The following is a 23,601-nucleotide window of genomic DNA, read 5'->3' as shown; positions in this document are numbered from 1 at the left end:
CGCGTCAATAGAACCGCGCGTAAAAACAAAAGGCACAGATGGTGTTTTTACTGGATTTGGTCAAAATCCCGCAAAACATCTTCCTGATATATTTTTCCTCTTGGATTTTCGGATTGAAAATCATCATCATATAGACTGCAGCGGTTTCCCCTAAACAGCCAGTTTGTCTCAGACTGATTCTTTTTGTCCATTACAGCTGTGGGATTATTTTGGGCTTTTAGGATTTCTTTGTTTCGTCCTTTCAAGGGAATTGTAAAAATTATGATTCCAATAAAGCCATAATCTCTAAAATTCACATTTTACATTTTAGTATTGATCTTCTCATCCTCTCTTTTAAAAAAAAAACCTACTCTTCTTATGTGGATCAGATTTAATCCAACAGTCAGACCCCAGACAGTGCAGGACGTCACAACAGTACAACTACCCCCCCCCCCCCCCCTCAAACGGCCCCCACCGTCACCTGCAGGTGAAGAATGAAGCGTGTAATTCCTGACAAACAAACCACTCGTTCAGGAGGCATTAGAGTGTCAATGGCAGTTAATCAGCTCTTCACGTGAGTCAAAGCGCTAAACACTCAGCTGACACGTCACGTCGCAGGCATTCAAATATCACTTCACTTCCCCCCCAAGAGTCCAAACACACAATACTTGTTTTTAATCTCCACAATGTTTCACTGAATCACTCTGTTCTAGTGGTTTGGATGAAGTGACAGAATAAAACCTGACAAGTGTTTGTTGTGATTCATGTCACACTGTGTAGGTAAAGCTCATTAAACCACAGATATTTTACAGCCCAAAGGCCTTTTTGCTCCAGTCGGGGTGTGAACCTGCAGTTCCAGAAACCTTTCCCTGCCAGGATTCCTCCGCCTCAGGATCTTCATCCACAAGGTGGATCGGGAATCACGACGATCCACAACCAGCCGGGAGCCGCTGGATGAAACTGGGATGATTGGAATCATCAGAAACACTTGTTCTGTCTCAGTGTTTTAAAAAGCACACCGTAAAATAAAATCCTGCTGGATTTGTTTTTGCACGAGCGCCGTGATTGAGTCTTAAAGCGCGTATTTTGCAGATGAAATCCATGTGAATCATTAATTTTCCTGATCAGAAACAGGTAAGGGCTTAATTTTCCAAATTGCCCACCGGAGCTGCTCCACGCCTCCGCTCCGCCTCCAAAAACGCGTTGCCATCGGTAACGCGCGGGGAGGGGCGGGGCTTCCTGCGGGGGGAACCAATGAAGAGGCCGCGAGGTGCTGAGTGACACCGGGGCCGCTCCCCCAATCCGGGCGCCCCCGCCCCCCCCCCCCCCCCCCCCCCGCCGCCCCCCAGCCTGCCGCCTATATAAACCCGCACTGACAGCTCGATAATCCAGTCTGATCGCCCGTCGTCCGACCGGAACTGGACTAAACACAGGACCCCTCCAGACAAGAAGAGAAATAAAAGCGCTCCGCTCCTCCGCCGCCATGAAAGCAATAAGCCCCGTGCGCTCCTTCCGGAAAAACAGCGCGAGCCTGTCGGATCACGCGCTGGGGATCTCCCGGAGCAAGACCCCGGTGGACGACCCGCTCAGCCTGCTGTACAACATGAACGACTGCTACTCCAAGCTGAAGGAGCTGGTGCCCAGCATCCCGCAGAACAAGAACGTCAGCAAGATGGAAATCCTGCAGCATGTCATCGACTACATCCTGGACCTGCAGCTCGCGCTGGACTCCAGCGTGGCGCTCAGCAGCCTGCATCACCCGGCGCGGCCGGGCCAGAGCCCGTCCCGGACCCCGCTCACCGCGCTCAACACAGACATCAGCATCCTGTCATTACAGGTAATTACGCCGCCGCGGAACACGCGCGACCGTCTCCGCGAAACGCGAACGTGCGCGCGGGCGGTGCGCCTCCAGCCCGATGCGTAATTCCTACAAAATGGCTTGTTGGAGAGAAATATCCTTTTTTTTCTTTTGTTCAGAATGAGAGGGGGACGAGACTCGACCTACATAACACTGTTACACACACACACACACACACACACACACACACACACACACACACACACACACACACACACACACACGGCTCGCGGGACGCTGCGGGAGAATTAACATTTGGTGTGTTTGTTTGTTTTCAGTCCCCGGAGTTGCCGTCAGAGCTGATGACAGATGACAGCCGGACTCTGCATCGTTAACGCGGTAAGTCTGCTGCTGCTGCATTCTGTCCGGGGCTCCGAGGCTCCGCTGCAGCCTGTCGCCAGTCTGCTGGAGCAGAATGCGCTGCGATCCACCCGCAACCCGCCGCGAACGACGCTCGTAGCGCCAATATGCTGCTTTTATTTACTGCGCGCGAGCAAACGCGCGATCCGCGGACTTGGAGCCGATTCTGATGACATTTCCGTCTAAGAAGTTGACGTCGAGTCAAAGTGCTTCAGTGTGTGAGGAGGAGGCGCCCGGGCGGCAGAAGCGGCAGTCTGCGGGTTGTATTCCAGCCGCTCGCGTCTATAATGAAGAGCATCTGCAACAGGAAAATAATGGCTGTTTGGATTACTGCTACTACGATGTCTGCACATAATTGGTACAAGAAGTGGGAAGGCGCCAGCTGAGCGGCAATTACACTGATTCTTCCCCAGATTGTAGGCTCAAGTTGTGTGTGTGTGTGTGTGTGTGTGTGTGTGTGTGTGGTATTGGGAGTGTTTGGTTAAATGTTAAAAACTGCGGCTTCCTCTCTGGCGCCAGTCTGTCCGGATCTCTGCCCTGTTTGCATTTTCTAAACACGCCTCTCTCTTTCTCAATCTTTTGCAGGTGTTTGGTCAAGACGCAAAAACACACACAGGACCTGGGGAGCAGGACCCCCCCCCCCCACCCCACCCCTCACCACCACCCTCCTCCTCCTCCTCCAGGCCTGGATTTTTTTTTGCTTTTCTTTTTCTTCTGACGCTGAAATCCAGAGACTCTTGCTTATTATGGGACAATCTTATGTGATGTGTTTTCTGTTTGGACGCTTTGTTATTATTTAACTTAAGAGGTTTTTTTTTTTTTATTTGTGGGTCCTTTCTGGAAATGGAAGGCGCGTTATATTCCCGACAGCGGGAGGAAAAACGAGATTATTGTCACAAGGATTATTTCCCCTCCCCACACACACACTTCTCCCCTTTTTCCTTGTTTAAGTCTTCGCTTTTTTTGCGGAGGTGGGAACGTGAATAGAGCAGACAACATGGTTAGTTACTGTAAAAAGTTTAGTCTTGTCTTGTCAGAAATGTTGGCACATGGAGGACTGGACGTTGTTTAAACACACACACAAAAAAAAAAATGAAAGAATGAAATTGTGAACTCCCGCCGGGAGTTTATCTTGTATAGTTGCAGGAATTTGAAACTTCTGCAAAAGTGTAATGTTGTACTTAATTATGCTGAAACTTTTTATAAAAGTAATGTAAATTGTACCTTTTTTATACAAAAATAAATCAAAAACGCACTTCTGAACACGTTTGATTTGCGGGAGGAAATAGGAGCGCAGGTTTCTGCTGATCTGAACGTCGGTGGTTCGGTTCAATCCAGTTGCGGGTCCAGTGAAAGTGCAGAGGAGCGTCTGAGGCCCATCGGAAACAAAGCGCGCTTATCGGAGCCGCACTGACCTGCAACGATCTCCTGCAGGACAAACACGGCCGGAGGCGCACGGCTGCGTCGAAGCTTATTGAGGACGCGCTGACTGCACTTTTACTTTCCTCCACGCTTTTGTAAAGTAAACGGGATTAAATGCTTCAGCATGCCAAGTCACACGTGTGCGTGAGGCGTTCAGGGGCTGCAAGTTGGCAGTTATGGATTTATTTACTTTAGATTGGATCTGACAGCAGCTCCATGGGAACTTAAAAAAAAAAGTATTTTTTTACCCCCCCAATTTGAAAAGAAACCACTCAGAGCAGTGTTTGGCTTTTCTGTTTAGTTGCTTATCGGTGGACACGTTTTCAGTTCTACTCACAGGTGGAGGGATTTCCTCATTCTGCACATGGAAATCAAACTCTGGACTCTCGGGTCAAAAAAACAAAGTTCAAATATTACAAACATCAGTCCTGAACTGCTGCAGAGCATAACAACTTTGAAATAAGTAAGAACGGTAAGACGTGGTTAATATGATTTTGCACGATATATATTTATCACAACTATTCGCAATTTATAGCTAAATATGACGTTTCCATTCACCGCTGCAGACTTAACTAAAGTGGTTATGCTGCAGCATAACCACTTTAATTTCAAACATCGCAGAATCAAATAAATCAGTCAGGTGACCTGCTGAAGCACGTGATCACTTCTCTTCATGGTCATGACATGTTGTTGTACAGTTGTAACTTCAGTCCAGTGAACTGTAATGTCACACTGAAGTTCCTGGTGGGATTTTACCTCTTCTGGGGCGGAAACCAGCTTTTGGCCCACGTGACGTGAAAACCCAGAAGAACGTGAATCTAGTTTTTCAGTTCTAAATCCTCAGAGGAGCCTTTCAGGTCAGCAGCCCGAGTCCCGCGAGCGTCGCCAGCGTTCGTTTGCATGGAGAGCGCGCCATCTATCGGCCAGTCGAGGCTCTGCAGGTGACCTCTGCGTGCCTCCGTCACGTTTTCACCACATCAACTCGTGTGACTTCAGTTTGTGTTGCTAAAAGAAGGAACAGACGACGTGGAGGGTCCAGAATGTTTAATGAGCCACCAGACAACTGTAGAGAAACACCACACTGAACTACCGTCACGTCTCTACGTCCAACTACACTAAACACTGCTTCAGTAACGCTGCACCACCTTTATCTGACGTAACAGCACTAAACACCACATCTACAGCAACACACACACACAAAACACACACATCTCTGTATGATGAGAAAGTGACAAACATTGATTTGGTGACATGAAAGTGATTATGAAGATTTGAATTTCTGCAGTAACTTCCTCAAACTAACACATAAAACCACCGGAAACTTCAACAACACACTAACACGGGGAGTCAAACGCCCGGCCCGGCCCGGCCCGGCCCGGCCCGGCCCGGGGGGAACCAGGACCAGTTAATTTGGCCTTGTAAAGAAAGAACTGCCGTCTCTGATTCAGCCACGTGGCTCAAAATGCTTCAAGTCGATACATTTAGAACGATTTTAAAGCTTCTCGCAGTAAAACGAGCAATTTCTGTAACTTTCCAACACATTTAAATGGATACAAATATCAGTTAATTTAGTTACTTATACCCTCAAGTTTCATTTTGCTCGTCCTCAGTGAATCACAGTCCTATAAAGAGTTCAACTGTGGAAGTGACGGAATCAGAAACAAAGCAGCAGGTTTGATTTCTCATCTTTCAAAGGACAGACTTTTTCTACACTTGACTGTATTTCGCATCAGGAGCTTCAATAACTGTCGACTAATAATGAACATTTTTCATTGTGAGACTCTAACGCGAGTCTGGAGAGCAGCCATGTTGTTTCAGAGGACGCTCTCCCGCTCGTCCCCCAGGCTGATGGTACGGAGGTTCTGGTTGAGGTGGACGGTGCCGCTGCTTCCCGGCGTGATGATGACCGGCGGCGGCGTGTCGGCGCCGGAGGACTCGCTGGCGTTGGCGCGCTGCAGACGGCTGTTGTTGGCGTTGATGTTGGTGTCGCCGCTGTTGTTGTCGAGTGCGGCGGCGGCGGCGGCGTTGCGGTTCAGGTTGCCGTTCCCGCCGGCCGGCCAGCCCTCGTCGGGGCTGCTGGCCATCAGGCTGGCTTCGGACGCCGCCTCGGAGCAGATGGACATGCGGGCCACGGTGGCGTCCTGCAGGCCGCTCAGGCTGCTGGGCAGGACGCCTCTCTTCTTCACCAGCCCCAGGGGGTCCTCCCTCACGGCGTCCTCCAGGGAGGGGTCCGAAGAGCTGGCGCTGGAGCGCAGGTCTGAGTCGGAGGAGTCCTTCTCGCCCAGGAAGCCCGGCGTGGCGTCGGGCCGGAGGCCGGGCTCTCCGTGCAGCAGGGGGGTGGTGTTGTCGGCTTCCTCCGGGCCAGAGTCGTCGTCGTGGGGCAGCTTGTGGTAGTAGGGCCCCACCCCCTTCTTCCTGGAGCCGGGGGTCCGGGAGGAGGCGCTGTGGTCCAGACGCTCGTCCTCCTCGCTGATGGGGTCCAGAGGCGGAGCCTCGGCTCCGGTGGAGAAGTCGGTGGCGTCGCTGCTCTTGGAGCCTCGCTTGCCGAAGGACTTGCGGCCGTCCTGGTCAGTTCCTTCTTTGGCCTGAAGAGAGAAGAGGCTTAGAGTTATACCGTATCCGAAGTGGTCTGTGTGAGGGGGCCCCAGAAGAGGGGATTCCTGTCCCCCAGCCCGGTGCCAAGAGAAACAAAGAGTACGAGCCAATAATTAGGAAAGCAAGAAGCAGCGATCTCCACTTTCCCAGCTCAGACTCCAACGCTTGTCATTGTCGAGGCGGAGAAATAAAACATTGAAGCTTCTGACCTCAGAAGTATGTGAAGAACCAGAAACCATCAACCACAAGCTATTTTCCTCTCGTACAACTGGAAGTTCACGCTGAACTCCTGCGTCCCGCCTTCACCCACCGTCTTGTCCTCGGGGCCGGCGGCCTGCAGGAACTGTCCGGGGTGGGGCTGCACGGGCCGCTCCCCCCCCCCCGCCGGACAGGTCCACCTGGGCCATCTGGGCGATGTACTCCCTGTAGGCGTCCCGGTACTCCGCCTGCTGCTTGTCCGTCAGCTTCAGGATGTCGGAGGATTCCTGGGAGTTCAGGCTGGACGTGCTGGAGGTGCGGAGGTTCGTCACCTGGGGGGACGAGACCAACAGACACCGTCAGGCCGAGGTCTGGGGACACACCCTGCCGCCTTGCAGCCACACGTGGCTCTACAGCCAAGTGAGGCTCTACGGCGCCTCTGTAGTGGCTCTGCAGCTCGTCTGTAGTGGCTCTATGGCTCCTCTGCAGTGGCTCTACAGCTCCTCTATAGAAGCTCTACAGCTCCTCTATAGAAGCTCTACAGCTCCTCTGTAGCGGCTCTATGGCGCCTCTGTAGTGGCTCTACAGCTCCTTTGTAGAAGTTTTACGGCTCCCCTGTAGAAGCTCTATGGCGCCTCTGTAGCGGCACTACAGCTCCTCTGTAGCGCCTCTTTAGCGGCTCTACGGCTCCTCTGTAGAAGCTCTACAGCTCCTCTGCAGCGGCTCTACGGCTCCTCTGTAGTGGCTCTACAGCTCCTCTGTAGTGGCTCTATGGCTCCTCTGTAGTGGCTCTATGGCTCCTCTGCAGTGGCTCTACAGCTCCTCTGTAGTGGCTCTATGGCTCCTCTGTAGTGGCTCTATGGCTCCTCTGCAGTGACTCTACAGCTCCCCTGTAGAAGCTCTACAGCTCCCCTGTAGCGGCACAACAGCTCCTCTGTAGCGGCACTACAGCTCCTCTGTAGCGGCTCTACGACGCCTCTGTAGCGGCTCTACGGCTGCTCTGCAGTGATTCTACGGCTCCTCTGTAGCGGCTCTACAGCTCCTCTGTAGCGGCTCTCCAGCTCCTCTGTAGCGCCTCTTTAGCGGCTCTACGGCTCCTCTGTAGAAGCTCTACAGCTCCTCTGCAGCGGCTCTATGGGTCCTCTGTAGTGGCTCTACAGCTCCTCTATAGAAGCTCTACAGCTCCTCTGTAGCGGCTCTACGGCTCCTGTGTAGAAGCTCTACAGCTCCTCTGTAGTGGCTCTACGGCTCCTCTGTAGCGGCTCTACGGCTCCTCTGGAGCGGCTCTACAGCTCCTCTGTAGCGACTTCATGGAGATTTCACTATATCAGACGTTGAGGGCTTCCTCTCGTGGGCCAAATATTCATAAACAAGACAAAATAGATTAAAGTGTGACTAAAAATGGCTTCATATGGAAAGAAATATTTGCAACTATTTTTATTTTATTTGCACTCAACTATTTTCAAAAGGACTCTCAGATTAAAAAGGGATAAAATGACTGAAACAGTTAAAAACTAAAGTGGATCCAACGCTCACAATGCTGCTGGTTAAAAATGGGAAATAGCAAGAAAAGGCTGAAACAGAAAAAAACAAAAACAAATCTTCGAGAGTAAAAACCTGCTGTAAAAGCTAAAACTAAACTAAAACTAAAAAAAATAATAGAAAAGAGAAAAAGATTAAACTGCTGAAACAAATGAAACATGTGAAAAAGAAATATGGCTAAAACTACTGAATCCTTTCAAATCCTTGTTTTCTTCATTTGAACTTTATCTGATGCAAAGTTTCATAAAGATTACAGATGTTTTAAAGTGGAGATTAAAAATCACTGATTCTGGGTTTATAATGAAAACAAGGAATCATTTGATCTAAAATAAAGTTTCACATATTTTGTATAATGTTCACAGAATTGGTGATTTGAGGATTCATGTGAAATCTTGTTCTGTGAGGACGGGACACTTAATCTCCTGAATAAATCTTAATTCTGAGACAGGAAACTGAACAGGAAAGTTCAGATTCTTAGAAATCAAAATGTTCAAAGCTTCACATTCTCTTCAGGTTCATAAACATCTAAAGTTCATATTTATCTCATCACTGCTTTGCTTCAGTAGAATCGTATCACTGCTCTGCAGATCAGCTGAATTATGATCACAATGTGAATCGTGTGTTTCATTAATAGTACATGAACTTGTGTATCTCGGATAATAACTTTCATTCTGAAGCAAGGGAGGAGTTTTTACACGTTTGGAAAATACATGTAATATGAAAGATGATGTGCTGGAAACAATTCACATGTTTTATAAGCAGCGAAGATGATAAAAACATAGTAAAATTGAAGAAAATTTTAAAAAATGTAAATAGCTTACAAGTTTTGATATAATAACCCACCTGAAGCGATCAGCAGCATTTATTACAAACAGCATGATGGTGAAATGGTGGATGTGTATTAAAGCAGTTTAAAGATGAAAGAGACAAAGTGCGAGAACAGACGAATGTTTGGAGATTAAATAGTCTTGGCGTGTTTTTAAGGGCACGTTGATCTGGACCAGAGTTTCTTCAGGTGTGTTTCGTAAAGGCGTCTTCAAAAATCCCCTGAGTTCTGATCAGATCTAACAGCCGTTTCTGGTCCCCATGACAACGTGGGTCTCGGTTCTCATACCTGTAGACGTTCCAGTGGGCGGGCGAGAGGATGTGGAGTAGAGCGCAGTGCATTGTGGGTATTAAACAAACACAAGCGAATCAGAAGGAGCAGACACAGAAAGACAAAGTGTCTCCCAGGCAGACGAGGAGTAGTGAGGAAGCCTCGGTGGGAGTTTCTGTGGCGACCCATGAGCCACGAGCTAATTAGCCTAGCCACGAGCTAATTAGCCTAGCCACGAGCTAATTAGCCTCGCCACCACCGGCGGGACTTTCCGTCGGGGCCGGTCGATGCGTCTTTCTTCTGGAGGTGTCCTCTGGTCAGGGTGTGTTTCAGGTGACAGCGCCCCCGGAGGAGGAGCTGCTGTAACTGCAGGATGTTTTCCAGGCACTTTGACTGGGTCTCAAGACGCAGCAGGAAGTCAAACCCAACCAACTGAGGGTGTGAAAATCGCTCCGCCAAGTGAAGCCAGTCCAAATGTGAGAAGCCCCTTGAAGTGGAACTTCCTCTGCAGCTGACTGTGGAACCCGAGAGCAGTGAGGAAGACTCACCGGCCAGTGTGTGTTGCTGCTGCGCCTGGGCGGCTCGTCCAGCGCCACGCTGCTCAGCTCCTCGAAGCTCAGGTTCAGGCTGAACGCTGCAGACTCGTGCTGGGCCGCCGCCGCCGCCGCCGCCGCCGGGCCCGGCACGCCGCCCTGCTCGCTGGCAGCCCGGGACTCGTCCTGCAGCACGGCCTGACTCTCGGCCAGCCGCTGCTCAATCACCTGGAAACCAGGAAGCAACAGGAAGAAACATTTCAGCCTAAAGCTCGGGGGTTTGAAGGTTTTTAAGCAATTTCTACTGGTATAAGTCACCGTGTGTCTTCATCCAGTCCACACTTCAGAAACTTAATGTTCCACTTTCACAACACAACCATGTTGATCTTTATTGAGGGGAAACACGTTTCGGAACAATTCTGGTTATTTCACAGCAGATTCTCAACACTAAATGATGACAATTCTAAATTCCGATGTTATTTATACTTTTTACACGTTCCTGCTCAGAGTAACACTCCGTCTTCACGCTGCAGCTTCTTCCTCTTTTGCCAGCCCCGTCAAAGCTTCTTGGTCTAATATTAAAAACTTCGTATTTTGTATGTATCTGAAGTCAGCTGGTGGTCGAACACATCAACCTCTTAGTGAAATAAGTTTGGCCTTTCATATGAAGTTGGTTTTCATGATTGACGCCTTTATCCCCCAAGAAAGAACTACGGCTAACGACTGGATGAATCTTGTAAGTCATGTTTATTGAACTTTTACTGGTAAATGAAACATGGTAGTGCGGGACGCCAGTACTCCGTCATGTATGAACTCTATGTAAATGTCCCGGAGCCGACCTGTGGGCGACCTGGATGCAATGACATCATCCAACACTGTCAGTGTTTTTAAACTTGAGAACTTTATTGTTCCACTGCTGGAAAATCAAGAAGCAACATTATAACTACGTTATAATCGATTATATTTCATCACTGCTTTAATGCAGAATCCTCCATCTCTGCATTGCAATGCATCGTAGAAACAAATACACTCGACCCCCCCCTCTTGTCTCAGAGCGACGTGGACTGGAGTGGAGCAGTGACACACCTGAGTGACTGGAGCCCGTCGGACTTCTCGTGATACGGATTATATAGTACCCGTCACAATATCTCACAAGTCTTATTACGATCGTGTCCAGGCTGGGTTTGGAACAACCTGAGCCCTCGTGTCATGAGGAGGATCTGTAGAACAGTGTTTTTCAACTTTTTTTAAGCAAGACACACTTTTTTGTTTGGAAAACTCTGGAGTCACACCTCCACCCGAAAATGTTAAAATGTTAAACTCTGTAGCCTCTATTAACAATATAAAGTCTTTCTCATTAAAGTTTTATCAACAGGAATCCAGTAAATCCAGAAAGCAAGGACTTTTTTTTAATAGTGACTCCCTCAGTGTGAAACCTGGACCTGATGGATGAAGAGCTGAGATCCTGGTTTTCAAAAACTTCTCCATCACTGTCACTGACACAGTACTTTGATACAAGATGGTAGCAGGAGGTGGAGATGAACCACACTGACGTCTGTCACTTTACATTTCACCGGCAAAGTTCTGTGCTGCCCTCTAGTGGTGAAGAGTATTGTAGCGATCACGGAGTTGGTCGCTGCAGTGCATGATGGGAGTTCAGGGTAGGTGTTGCCGGAGGTTATGGAGGGTTATTGTCGGGGTTGTTGTGTGTGTTGGTTTGTGCTTGTGTTGTGTTTTTGTTCCTCGGTTCAGATCGTTAATTATTTCCTCTAGTTTGGTTTGTTGGACGTTGGTGATCAACCAGGACTGAGAAATGTGTTGTGTGGAGTCTCGTCCTGGTATGAAGCTCCGGTTGCGTGTGATCATGTCAAAATAAAAGCCTCTGGTGATCAGCTGGCAAAATAGAACCTGACTCAGAGCAATTCTTCCGCGGCGCTCAACACAGTATTTATACATGATTACTCTGCACACTGCTCTGACAGCGGCTCTGACAGCTGATGTTTTTTAGAAAAAAATGTGAAATGTGATCATTTCCCACGGCACACCTGACAAGACCTGGAGGAAACACCAGTGTGCCGCGGAGCAGCGGTTGAAAAACACTGTTCTAGAGCAGTGATTCCCAACCGGGGGTACACGGACCCCTAGGGGTACGCGAGGGTATTGCAGGGGGTACGCAGAAAGATTATAAATTAGCCTACAGTATCCACACACAAAAAAAAAATTATACTATATTATATTGTATTATATCATGAATTTTAGTAAGGCCATACGTTTATTTTCCATGAGTAGCAGTTCGTCCACAGTGATTGTAACACTACAATGCACATAATATGAAAAGACTATAAAGTGGCGCGCTTTAAAAAAAAAAAAAAAAAAAGGTTCACGTTCTTGCTGCGGGCGCGCACGATTCGCGAAGCTAGCTAACTCTAGCTGCATACCGACTGTAAACGTGGATGCATGGCTAGGCAGGAGTCAACGTCCAGCTACCGCTACTGCTACCGCTACTGCAACCGCTACTGCTACCGCTACTGCTACCGCTACTGCTACCGCTACTGCTACCGTCGCCTCGGACGCAGGCACAGGGGAGCCCAGTGAAAAAAGGAATTATGAAAGACTTATGAAAGACAAGCAAGTGCAAGTGTCTCATTAAAAGGTTTTTACACTCACAATAATTGTTTTATTTAAATGAGCAGTTGGATAGATAGAAAGACAAAGGGTTAAATATAAGTACACATTAAGGCGAATAATCACACACGAGAGAGGGGGTACTTTTCACATGGAAACCAGCTCAAGGGGTACACTGGTCAAAAAAGGTTGGGAACCACTGTTCTAGAGGATCACACACTGAGCAGACTGGAGGATTCACCAACCCTTCAGAGTAAAAGCGTCAGGCTCAGGTTGGTGGACTCATGTTTGCCTGTTTCACAGGTCTGAAACTTTCATCACCAAAATGGATTTTTTTTTAACCACTTTTTTACTAAATCAAATTAATCTGGAGCCACAAAACATGTTCAACGTTTAAAAATAAGGTAAAAGACGTTTATGTTTGCAGTTCAGCTACATACAAACACTGTCTTTTCATATTCATCATATCTACATTTAGGAAGTTAAGTGTCATAACTGATTTGAATCATTTTGCATCGATCCGTCTTGACATTGCAACATTGACAGTCCCGTTCACACTGAGGTTTGAAAGCGTCCTCACCAGTCCCCGGAACAGCTGCCAGTCACCAAAGTTCATCTCCATCTCTTTCTTCAGCTCCTCCAGGTTGCAGTGCGTCAGAACCCGGCCGTTGATATTGGCCTGAAACAGAGAAGACAGCTTCCTCCCGTTCATCCCAGTGATCCCAGCATGTTGGACGGAGCTGGAGGACAAAAGACGTCCTGCGGCGTAAAGTGCAGGTACCTTCTTGACGGTGGCGGTGTAGTGGGCCAGCATGGAGGGGTCCAGACCGTCCACCTGCCGGAGACGCTCGCACACCGCCTCGGTGCTCAGAGAGCTGAGCAGCACCGCGGGACACACCTGCAGCGGGGACACACACCGTGAGGGACGGACGCACTGTCCCTCAGTCTGGTCCTGCAGGCAGCGCCAGTCCTCACACCCCCCCGGGACAAACCCAGACCAGAGCCCGGCTGGCCGGCACACATCAACATGCCCTGTGGAGGTCAGTTACCTGCTCTCACTCTCTCACTATATTCTGCACACACACCGCTACCTGCTCTCACTCTCTCACTCTATTCTGCACACACACCACTACCTGCTCTCACTCTCTCACTCTATTCTGCACACACCACTACCTGCTCTCACTCTCTCACTCTATTCTGCACACACACCGCTACCTGCTCTCACTCTCTCACTCTCTCACTCTATTCTGCACACACACCGCTACCTGCTCTCACTCTCTCACTCTCTATATAGAAGCACAGTAAGTGTGGAGTCTGAGTCTGAGCCTGGACCTGGACCTGGACCTGGACCTGGACCTGGACCTGGACCTGGACTTGGACCTGGACCTGGACCTGGACCTGCTGGTTCTCAGTGCTTCACACTTGTTTCTGGTTCAGAGGAGACCTCAGCCGGACCGCCGGCACTTTGTTAGAGAAGAGACGTTCAGATGCAAACTGTCTGTGAGGACGGAGAGGACGGTGAGGACAGAGAGGACGGAGAGGACGGTGAGGACGGAGAGGACGGAGAGGACGGTGAGGACAGAGAGGACGGAGAGGACGGAGAGGACGGAGAGGACGGTGAGGACGGTGAGGACAGAGAGGACGGTGAGGACGGAGAGGACAGTGAGGACGGAGAGGACGGTGAGGACGGAGAGGACGGTGAGGACGGAGAGGACGGTGAGGACGGAGAGGACAGAGAGGACAGTGAGGACGGAGACAGTCTCAGTGACGTTCTACTGCAGAATGAAAGCAGCAGTTGTCAAAGTGGCAGCAGGCTTCTGTAGGTTTTCATATATATTGTGATTAGTTTTCTCATCAAATCCTATTATATAGTTTCAATTCATCTTCATCACACTTTTTTGGTGATGGAAGTGTGTTTCAAAAAAGACCATTTAGCCTTCCAGGTGTCCTCCAGACCCCCAGACTCCTGTCGGGACTCTGCTGCTCTCCACACTTTGAGAACCACTGACTCACTATGTTACTGACTGGAGCTTCGGCTGGTTAATGGAACCTGGACACAAAGGAACAGAGTGGGAATGTCCACAGGGCCAGGACATTAAGACCAGCTCACGGATGATGGGACACAAACATGCTCAGATCTTTACACTTCATCATTTTTCTGCTTTTAACACTTTGTATTTAAGACAAAGAGTTCTCTTGATGCACGTTATTTGTCACAGAATCAAGTAAAATTGATGATTTATCCATCACCCATCATTCTGTTCTATCAGAAAATATCTTTACAGGTTTTTCTTAGCAGGTGAAGATGTGATAATGTTCAGCATCATTTGATAAATATACACTACAGTTTTGATTTGAATGTCCATGAGATTGCTGGCGGTAAACCAGGTTAAAAAATAGTCAATTATTTGCAGTGTCTTTGTGAATTTATTGTAATTAATAACATGCTTATTGTATATTTAAAAATGTGCTGCACTGAATTTGTAGCTTGAAACATAATTGAACACAGCTCCGTCCGTTTGTTGTCAAAATCACCATAATGATAACTGACATATCGTAAAGGCCATGTTAACATGTTTATAAAATCTACGTTTTCATGACAAAATGCTATTGAATTATCATTATGTCTCCATTACTGCTCGTCTACAGAGATCATCAGTTTGTCAGGTGGCTGTCAGTGGTCATAATGTAGTGGCTGGTGAGTGCTGGGTGAGAAGGGAGGCACGAGAGGTGAGAATGGAGGCATGAGAGGTGAGAACGGAGGCATGAGAGGTGAGAATGGAGGCATGAGAGGTGAGCAGTGGATCATGAAGAAGGACGTGAAAACAAAATACCTGCTGGAGTTTGTAAGGCAGCGACTTTAAATGCTTGACCAGGAGACAGAGAAGCAGACAAAGACATCAGACACAGAACAGAACGGCGGGAACATGAACCCCGTCTCTGCAGCCGGGTGGAACAGGCCTCCACCTCTCTGCCTTGAAGGAACAGGCCTCCACCTCTCTGCCTTGAAGGAACAGGCCTCCACCTCTCTGCCTTGAAGGAACAGGCCTCCACCTCCCTGTCATGAAGGAACAGGCCTCCACCTCTCTGCCTTGAAGGAACAGGCCTCCACCTCCCTGCCATGAAGGAACAGGCCTCCACCTCTCTGCCTTGAAGGAACAGGCCTCCACCTCTCTGCCATGAAGGAACAGGCCTCCACCTCTCTGCCATGAAGGAACAGGCCTCCACCTCTCTGCCATGAAGGAACAGGCCTCCACCTCTCTGCCTTGAAGGAACAGGCCTCCACCTCTCTGCCATGGAGGAACAGGCCTCCACCTCTCTGCCATGGAGGAACAGGCCTCCACCTCCCTGTCATGAAGGAACAGGCCTCCACCTCTCTGCCTTGAAGGAACAGGCCTCCACCTCCCTGCCATGAAGGAACAGGCCTCCACCTCTCTGCCATGAAGGAACAGGCCTCCACCTCTCTGCCATGAAGGAACAGGCCTCCACCTCTCTGCCATGAAGGAACAGGCCTCCACCTCTCTGCCATGAAGGAACAGGCCTCCACCTCTCTGCCATGAAGGAACAGGCCTCCACCTCTCTGCCATGAAGGAACAGGCCTCCACCTCTCTGCCATGAAGAAACAGGCCTCCACCTCTCTGCCATGAAGGAACAGGCCTCCACCTCCCTGCCTTGAAGGAACAGGCCTCCACCTCTCTGCCTTGAAGGAACAGGCCTCCACCTCCCTGCCATGAAGGAACAGGCCTCCACCTCTCTGCCATGAAGGAACAGGCCTCCACCTCTCTGCCACGAAGGAACAGGCCTCCACCTCCCTGTCATGAAGGAACAGGCCTCCACCTCTCTGCCATGAAGGAACAGGCCTCCACCTCTCTGCCATGAAGGAACAAGCCTCCACCTCTCTGCCTTGAAGGAACAGGCCTCCACCTCTCTGTCTTGAAGGAACAGGCCTCCACCTCTCTGTCTTGAAGGAACAGGCCTCCACCTCTCTGCCATGAAGAAACAGGCCTCCACCTCTCTGACATGAAGGAACAGGCCTCCACCTCTCTGCCATGAAGGAACAGGCCTCCACCTCTCTGCCATGAAGGAACATGCCTCCACCTCTCTGCCTTGAAGGAACAGGCCTCCACCTCTCTGCCTTGAAGGAACAGGCTTCCACCTCTCTGCCTTGAAGGAACAGGCCTCCACCTCCCTGCCATGAAGGAACAGGCCTCCACCTCCCTGCCATGAAGGAACAGGCCTCCACCTCCCTGCCATGAAGGAACAGGCCTCCACCTCCCTGCCATGAAGGAACAGGCCTCCACCTCCCTGCCATGAAGGAACAGGCCTCCACCTCTCTGCCTTGAAGGAACAGGCCTCCACCTCCCTGCCTTGAAGGAACAGGCCTCCACCTCCCTGTCATGAAGGAACAGGCCTCCACCTCTCTGCCATGAAGGAACAGGCCTCCACCTCTCTGCCTTGAAGGAACAGGCCTCCACCTCTCTGCCATGGAGGAACAGGCCTCCACCTCTCTGCCATGGAGGAACAGGCCTCCACGTCCCTGTCATGAAGGAACAGGCCTCCACCTCTCTGCCTTGAAGGAACAGGCCTCCACCTCCCTGCCATGAAGGAACAGGCCTCCACCTCTCTGCCATGAAGGAACAGGCCTCCACCTCTCTGTCTTGAAGGAACAGGCCTCCACCTCTCTGCCATGAAGAAACAGGCCTCCACCTCTCTGCCATGAAGGAACAGGCCTCCACCTCTCTGCCATGAAGGAACAGGCCTCCACCTCTCTGCCATGAAGGAACAGGCCTCCACCTCTCTGCCATGAAGGAACAGGCCTCCACCTCTCTGCCATGAAGAAACAGGCCTCCACCTCTCTGCCATGAAGGAACAGGCCTCCACCTCCCTGCCTTGAAGGAACAGGCCTCCACCTCTCTGCCTTGAAGGAACAGGCCTCCACCTCCCTGCCATGAAGGAACAGGCCTCCACCTCTCTGCCATGAAGGAACAGGCCTCCACCTCTCTGCCACGAAGGAACAGGCCTCCACCTCCCTGTCATGAAGGAACAGGCCTCCACCTCTCTGCCATGAAGGAACAGGCCTCCACCTCTCTGCCATGAAGGAACAAGCCTCCATCTCTCTGCCTTGAAGGAACAGGCCTCCACCTCTCTGTCTTGAAGGAACAGGCCTCCACCTCTCTGTCTTGAAGGAACAGGCCTCCACCTCTCTGCCATGAAGAAACAGGCCTCCACCTCTCTGCCATGAAGGAACAGGCCTCCACCTCTCTGCCATGAAGGAACAGGCCTCCACCTCTCTGCCATGAAGGAACAGGCCTCCACCTCTCTGCCATGAAGGAACATGCCTCCACCTCTCTGCCTTGAAGGAACAGGCCTCCACCTCTCTGCCTTGAAGGAACAGGCCTCCACCTCCCTGCCATGAAGGAACAGGCCTCCACCTCCCTGCCATGAAGGAACAGGCCTCCACCTCCCTGCCATGAAGGAACAGGCCTCCACCTCCCTGCCATGAAGGAACAGGCCTCCACCTCCCTGCCATGAAGGAACAGGCCTCCACCTCTCTGCCTTGAAGGAACAGGCCTCCACCTCCCTGCCTTGAAGGAACAGGCCTCCACCTCCCTGCCTTGAAGGAACAGGCCTCCACCTCTCTGCCTTGAAGGAACAGGCCTCCGATGAAGCTCCTTCGTTCAGACCATCTTCTGAGGAGGGTGTGTGTGTGTGTGTGTGTGTGTGTGTGTGTGTGTGTGTGTGTGTGTGTGTGTGTGTGTGTGTGTGTGTGTGTGTGTGTGTGTGTGTGTGTGTGTGTGTGTGTGTGTGATAAGGCTGTAATTACTGCTGGGCTGAGCTCAGGGCTGGGCAGGAGGATGGGGAAGAGGAAACAGAGCTCTGTGAAGGAGGAAGCATCTTGGTAAAGAGATAAGCCCCACGAGCACTGCGCTTATTGTGTGTGTGTGTGTGTGTGTGTGTGTGTGTGTGTGTGTGTGTGTGCGTGCGAGACGCCAGGCCTAACAGTTGCTCTGCTGGTAATCCCAGCAGCCGGAGGAATCCATACTCTTTCTTGCAGTCGCGAGGCAATCACAGCGGCACGGCCTGCTTACACGCTCACAGAGAGTCGCGCACATTTGCACGTTAGCAGGTTTGTGCAAACACGTTCACACGTGAGCGTGACACAAGGAGATTAAGAAGGAATTTAAAAAGCGGATAAAATGTGGGAATTTACATGGAGGAGGAAGAAGATGTGAGGAACAAAAAAAACCAGGACAGTGACGACAGCGGGGATTTAAATAAAAATTAAAGACATAAAAATGCAGACAGATAAGAGATATTGGAGGAACATTACACAGTAATCTATATTTAAATCTTTCGCAGGGCTCCTCTAAACTCTTGCTGGCAGAGCTCTGATAAGTGGCTTTGTGGAGCAGAAATCTCCTGGGCAACGTTATCATCAAACTGAACTAATGGCGGCGGCTTTCTCTTCACATGTGACGACGTCGGGACACGACTTCTGCTCTTTGTCTGCATTCTTCACACAAAACCACACTTTTCTGTCCCTTCACTCAAGAAAACTTGTTTAAAACACATGGCCATCACTCACTTCTTCATCTTTTATAATCTGCAGTTTTTCATCACACAAAGCTTTCAAGAGAAACTATTGATAATATAATGGGGATTTAGACGTGCTTCTGTTTTCAACAAAGTGAGGGAGGCAAACGCTGTTCTATTCTTTTCTTTTCTGTTCAGTCAGTAGAGACTGAGGGATCGGGATTAGAACTTTCCTTACAGTTCACTGCTGCAGGTCTAGACTGCTGGAAGAACCTTTTTCTTCCTCTCTCTCTATACGATCACAAAGGATGTTCTTCAGAGTCTGGATGTATGCTTGTGATTCCTGCAGTTTTCTCTGTGGCTATAAAAATAAAACTGAAGTGAACACCTAAGGCCCTTGATGGCTCGTAGCAGAAAGTCACAGTCACACAAGTAGCAGCAGCTTGGTACAGCAGGCAGCAGGTAACGCTCTGGCAATAATTCTGTTTCTACACGCATCTCTCCGGTATCCGCTGGGGGAGGAGGGTTCCCCCCACGACTCCTGGAAACACTCTGAGGAGTTGTTGGGCCGGCCAGTGTACTTGGATTTCTGCAAACTCATTGCCATTGGTCAGTTTCTACACAGATAGCCTCCTTTGAAGTGATACTAACAAAGTTGTAGTTGCTGTATTCACAGAAATCCTCATTAAATATTGTTTTTAGTAGAGGTTCAATGGGAGCTGGAGCTCAACACAGTTACTCCATTACAGTCAAGCCACGACTGTGGGGGTATTATTGTAACAAAGCTATCTGTCTATGCATATGGAGAGTTGTCTGTCTGTACTGCAATCTGTCTGTACCGCAATCTGTCTGTACCTCAATCTGTCTGTACCTCAATCTGTCTGTCTGTACCGCAATCTGTCTGTCTGTACCTCAATCTGTCTGTACCACAATCTGTCTGTCTGTACCTCAATCTGTCTGTCTGTACCTCAATCTGTCTGTCTGTACCTCAATCTGTCTGTCTGTACTGCAATCTGTCTGTACCGCAATCTGTCTGTCTGTACCTCAATCTGTCTGTCTGTACTGCAATCTGTCTGTACCTCAATCTGTCTGTACCGCAATCTGTCTGTCTATACCTCAATCTGTCTGTACCTCAATCTGTCTGTCTGTACCACAATCTGTCTGTACCACAATCTGTCTGTCCGTACCTCAATCTGTCTGTCTGTACCTCAATCTGTCTGTACCGCAATCTGTCTGTCTGTACCTCAATCTGTCTGTACCTCAATCTGTCTGTCTGTATCTCAATCTGTCTGTACCTCAATCTGTCTGTCTGTACCACAATCTGTCTGTACCACAATCTGTGTGTACCGCAATCTGTCTGTCTGTACCTCAATCTGTCTGTACCTCAACCTGTCTGTATCTCAATCTGTCTGTACCTCAATCTGTCTGTCTGTACCTCAATCTGTCTGTACCTCAACCTGTCTGTATCTCAATCTGTCTGTACCTCAATCTGTCTGTCTGTACCTCAATCTGTCTGTACCTCAACCTGTCTGTATCTCAATCTGTCTGTACCTCAACCTGTCTGTCTGAAGTTAGAGTGTCAATGTGTAAACAACTTGTCAGTGTGAACCTGAATCTGAAACGTCTTCGTATTCGACCACAAAGGGTGAAAATCCAGACACTCAGCAGTTCGGAGTCGCTCAGTTTCACAATTGCTTGTTTTTTTTTTACACGTGATTCAGGTTCACACTGACAAATTATTTACACATTGACACTCTAACTTCAGACAGACAGATTGAGGTACAGACAGACAACTCTCCATACGCATAGACAAATAGTTTTGCTACCATAACAACCCCACACACGACCCCCAATAATTCAGTTTTTGTGTCAAATCAAACATGTGTGCCCCGTGAGAAACACGAGACTGGAGATTACAGACTTCCGCCTGGACTCTGTTCCACGACTGCGTCTGCCTGCAGGACGTACGAGTTCTTGTGTGCTAAAGTCAGAATGGAGCAGAGGGAAAACCTGAGTGACAGGAAGTGAATGTCAACCATTCCACGCTCATAACTCCACCTCTGGGAAGTAATGGCAGTGCTCAAAGTAACTGAGGAGACAAATACAAGCAGTGCTGAAGCAGAATGAAACTATTTACTTTACTCACAAGTCCAGTGACGTCCTGGGGTTGACCGGGGAGTTTAAAGGACGGGCGCGAGGACGGAGGGACATGGTGGGGGTAAGGCCGTGGCAGGTGATACACATGGTGAGGGAAATAAGGCTACGCAGGAAGACGGAAGGGAAGTGGGGAGCAGATGGGGGAGAGGAGGCAAAACAAAATAAAGAAATCATAAAACAGACCAAGGGAGCTCATGCAAACTTAAAGATGAAACTGATAAAGACAAAACCAGGATTTATTTTGAACTGTTTTTCATGAAGACGTCACAATGTGATGCACACCAGCACGACAGTGAGACCAATCAGCCATGACCACATGCTGAACGTTCTCTCGGCCCCACTTCTCCTGCTGCAATGAGCCTTTTGATTTGAAGGAAATACAAGAAATATAATAATAATATAACAAAAATAGGTGTGCTTTGTTATTCTGATCATTCCTATAGTGTCTGTCATGTTCGTTTTACCAAAGTATCACTTCCTCAATGTCTCTGCACAAGTGACGCTTTTTCTTAAAAGAAATCAAACTACTGCAAGTAACCCAATCAATTCACACATATTGAAAGTATTTGTCTGCATGTGAACTTTGAGGACTTGTCCCTGATAGCTCAGTCATGAACAGGACGAAGCAGACAGTGGTGGAAGTCAGTGGCAGAACTGTTATGACCGATTGGTTCAAACTCACAGATACTGAAGAGTGTTTTTCTATATTGTTTTGGTTTTTTTGGGATGGGACGTTAATTGAAATTACACAAACTTCTTCAATAATTTCAGGAGGCGTGTCAAACATGCAGCCAGCAGGACAAAACCAGATCAGCAGACGACCCACGTTGTGGCCGCGTGACGCCACCGCAAGGAGCAACAACTACAAAGAAGAATTGCTCCGTTTTAGGCAGTCACACAACATGTCACTGACTCCTGAGCTGAATTTATGATGCATGTCATTTCTAGACATTTCACAGTTATTATTTTTTTTAATCTTTCTTCAAACTGCTGCTTTTCACTTAAAATCCCAGTGAAATGAAAATTTTACCTCCAAAACTCTCTGGTGTCTCTTCTAGAACATTTTCCTGCTAACTGGCTGAAGGGTAAAATGTTAAAACGCGACAATCTGAGAGAAAATAGCCGATAAACGTTGGCATTTCCTCTGCTGGTCGGAGCTTCTGACAATAATAGAGTGACATCACGAGTTGTGCACACGCCCAAGTTGTGTTTACATTATGGAGGATCAGAGTTTTGACCACGAAGAGGCTGAATTGAACCATATTTCATCATCATGGTCATTTCAAACCCAGTGATTGATGAAGAAGACACAGAAGGTGGTTCTGCCATCGGTGACCCCGTCTGGAACATGTTTGAGGAAGCAGAAGACGCTTCGTCCTCCATTCGTCCTCGTCTCCTCGCCTCAGCAGCCGCCACTTTTCACCTTTGAGGCTTTGAGTCCTGACTTTTGGCAGAACGACCGGCTTCCTGGATCGAAGTGCTTTTCTGACTGTGGAATCACTGAAGATGAGTCCAGGTGTTACTTGATCGTCTACTAGCCCCTGAGCTAGCACCTCCCGCTAGCCGTGCGAGCTAACGGCTAGCGGCTCCCGCCGCCCGTGCTCCTTTTCTCCTCTCTCTGGTCTCTTCCAGGTTCAATCTTTCATCAAGGCTCATAAAACGCCGACTATAACTTCAAAACACTGTAAAAACTTTGATATTTAAGAGGAAACAAGCCGATATAAACACAACAGATGGAGATCTGCACAACTCGTGACGTCACGCCCACGAAGAAGAAGGATTCCCCCGACTTCCTCGGCTGGAGATTCAAAATTCAAATAACTTTGTTATGCGACAACAGTGGTGGGGCAGAGTCGGAGGAACCTTACAAGTAGAACCGCAACTATCGTTTTTTTGCAAAGTAGTGTTTTACATTTCACTGGGACTTTAAACACAGGAAAAATCCAGGAATGTCCAAAAGTGTGTAGCGGAGGGTTATTATGTGACGGTTCCTGGTTTGTGGCCCTGAACTGAAGAGTGTCAGACCCCTGAAGGACTTCAACCTGCAGAGAAAGAGGAAGAGCCTTAAAGCTCCAGGGCTCTGCTGCCTCACCCGGTTGTAAAAGGGGTGCTGAGGACCCGTCATCCCGCTGAAGTAGGCGCTGTGGGGCTGAGGAGGCAGCGAGGCGGCGAAGGAGGCGGTCGGGGAGCAGGCCGAGGCCGGCTGGCCGTACCCCGACTGGGGCCGGGGGGCCGCCTCCTGCAGGGGCATGGTGGGGTAGGTCACACCTCCCATGTGCATCTGCTCCCGCGCTGCACGGACATCTGAGAGGAGGAGGAGGAGGAGAAAGGAGGTGTTTATCTACAACAATGGTGATCATGTCCAGCTCGGACCTCCAGATCCTTCACGGCAGTCCATTGGCTCATTTCATCGTTTCCACATTCATGACAAGAAGACTTTACGCCAAACTAAATTCATCTGGAGAATGAAAACATGCTCACGTTTTGACAGGAAGACAACATGGCTTATTAAGAAATTCATTGAGGAAGTGGAAATAATGGACATTTTTACCACAGTTTTAGCAATTTTGAGTGGATTCAGCGATTTCAGCCAGATGCAGTTGAAGCCGTTTCAGCTATTTAACCTCTAATCATTTTTCTCTCCAATTTTCAGTCATTGCTTTTGAGCTATCACTTTAGTCATTTATATTTTTATACCCAGT

The 23,601-nt window shown here is 49.1% G+C and overlaps 2 protein-coding genes across 2 annotated transcripts in view; one reads left to right on the top strand and one right to left on the bottom strand.

The window, feature by feature from the left end:
• Positions 1-1,384: 1,384 nt before the first annotated feature.
• On the top strand, positions 1,385-3,452 carry id2a (inhibitor of DNA binding 2a). Its single transcript, XM_080512491.1, has 3 exons — positions 1,385-1,816; positions 2,116-2,176; positions 2,783-3,452. The coding sequence occupies exons 1-2, from the start codon at positions 1,463-1,465 to the stop codon at positions 2,170-2,172; spliced, it is 411 nt and encodes a 136-aa protein (XP_080368617.1). The 5' UTR covers positions 1,385-1,462; the 3' UTR covers positions 2,173-2,176; positions 2,783-3,452.
• Positions 3,453-4,648: 1,196 nt separating this feature from the next.
• Positions 4,649-23,601, bottom strand: part of kidins220a (kinase D-interacting substrate 220a) — an 89,907-nt gene continuing 70,954 nt past the window's right edge. The window contains 9 exon segments of the mRNA XM_080513345.1: positions 4,649-6,204; positions 6,525-6,596; positions 6,598-6,744; positions 9,599-9,811; positions 12,789-12,887; positions 12,990-13,106; positions 15,043-15,075; positions 20,889-21,002; positions 22,992-23,203. Of these exon segments, the coding sequence (XP_080369471.1) occupies positions 5,434-6,204; positions 6,525-6,596; positions 6,598-6,744; positions 9,599-9,811; positions 12,789-12,887; positions 12,990-13,106; positions 15,043-15,075; positions 20,889-21,002; positions 22,992-23,203 (1,778 nt within the window). The 3' untranslated portion in view covers positions 4,649-5,433.

The sequence above is a fragment of the Blennius ocellaris genome, assembly GCF_963422515.1.
Source record: "Blennius ocellaris genome assembly, chromosome: 17".
Classification (NCBI taxonomy): Eukaryota; Metazoa; Chordata; class Actinopteri; order Blenniiformes; family Blenniidae; genus Blennius; species Blennius ocellaris.
The sequence above is the reverse complement of the archived record's forward strand: the minus strand, read 5'-3'. Positions and strand labels throughout refer to the sequence as shown.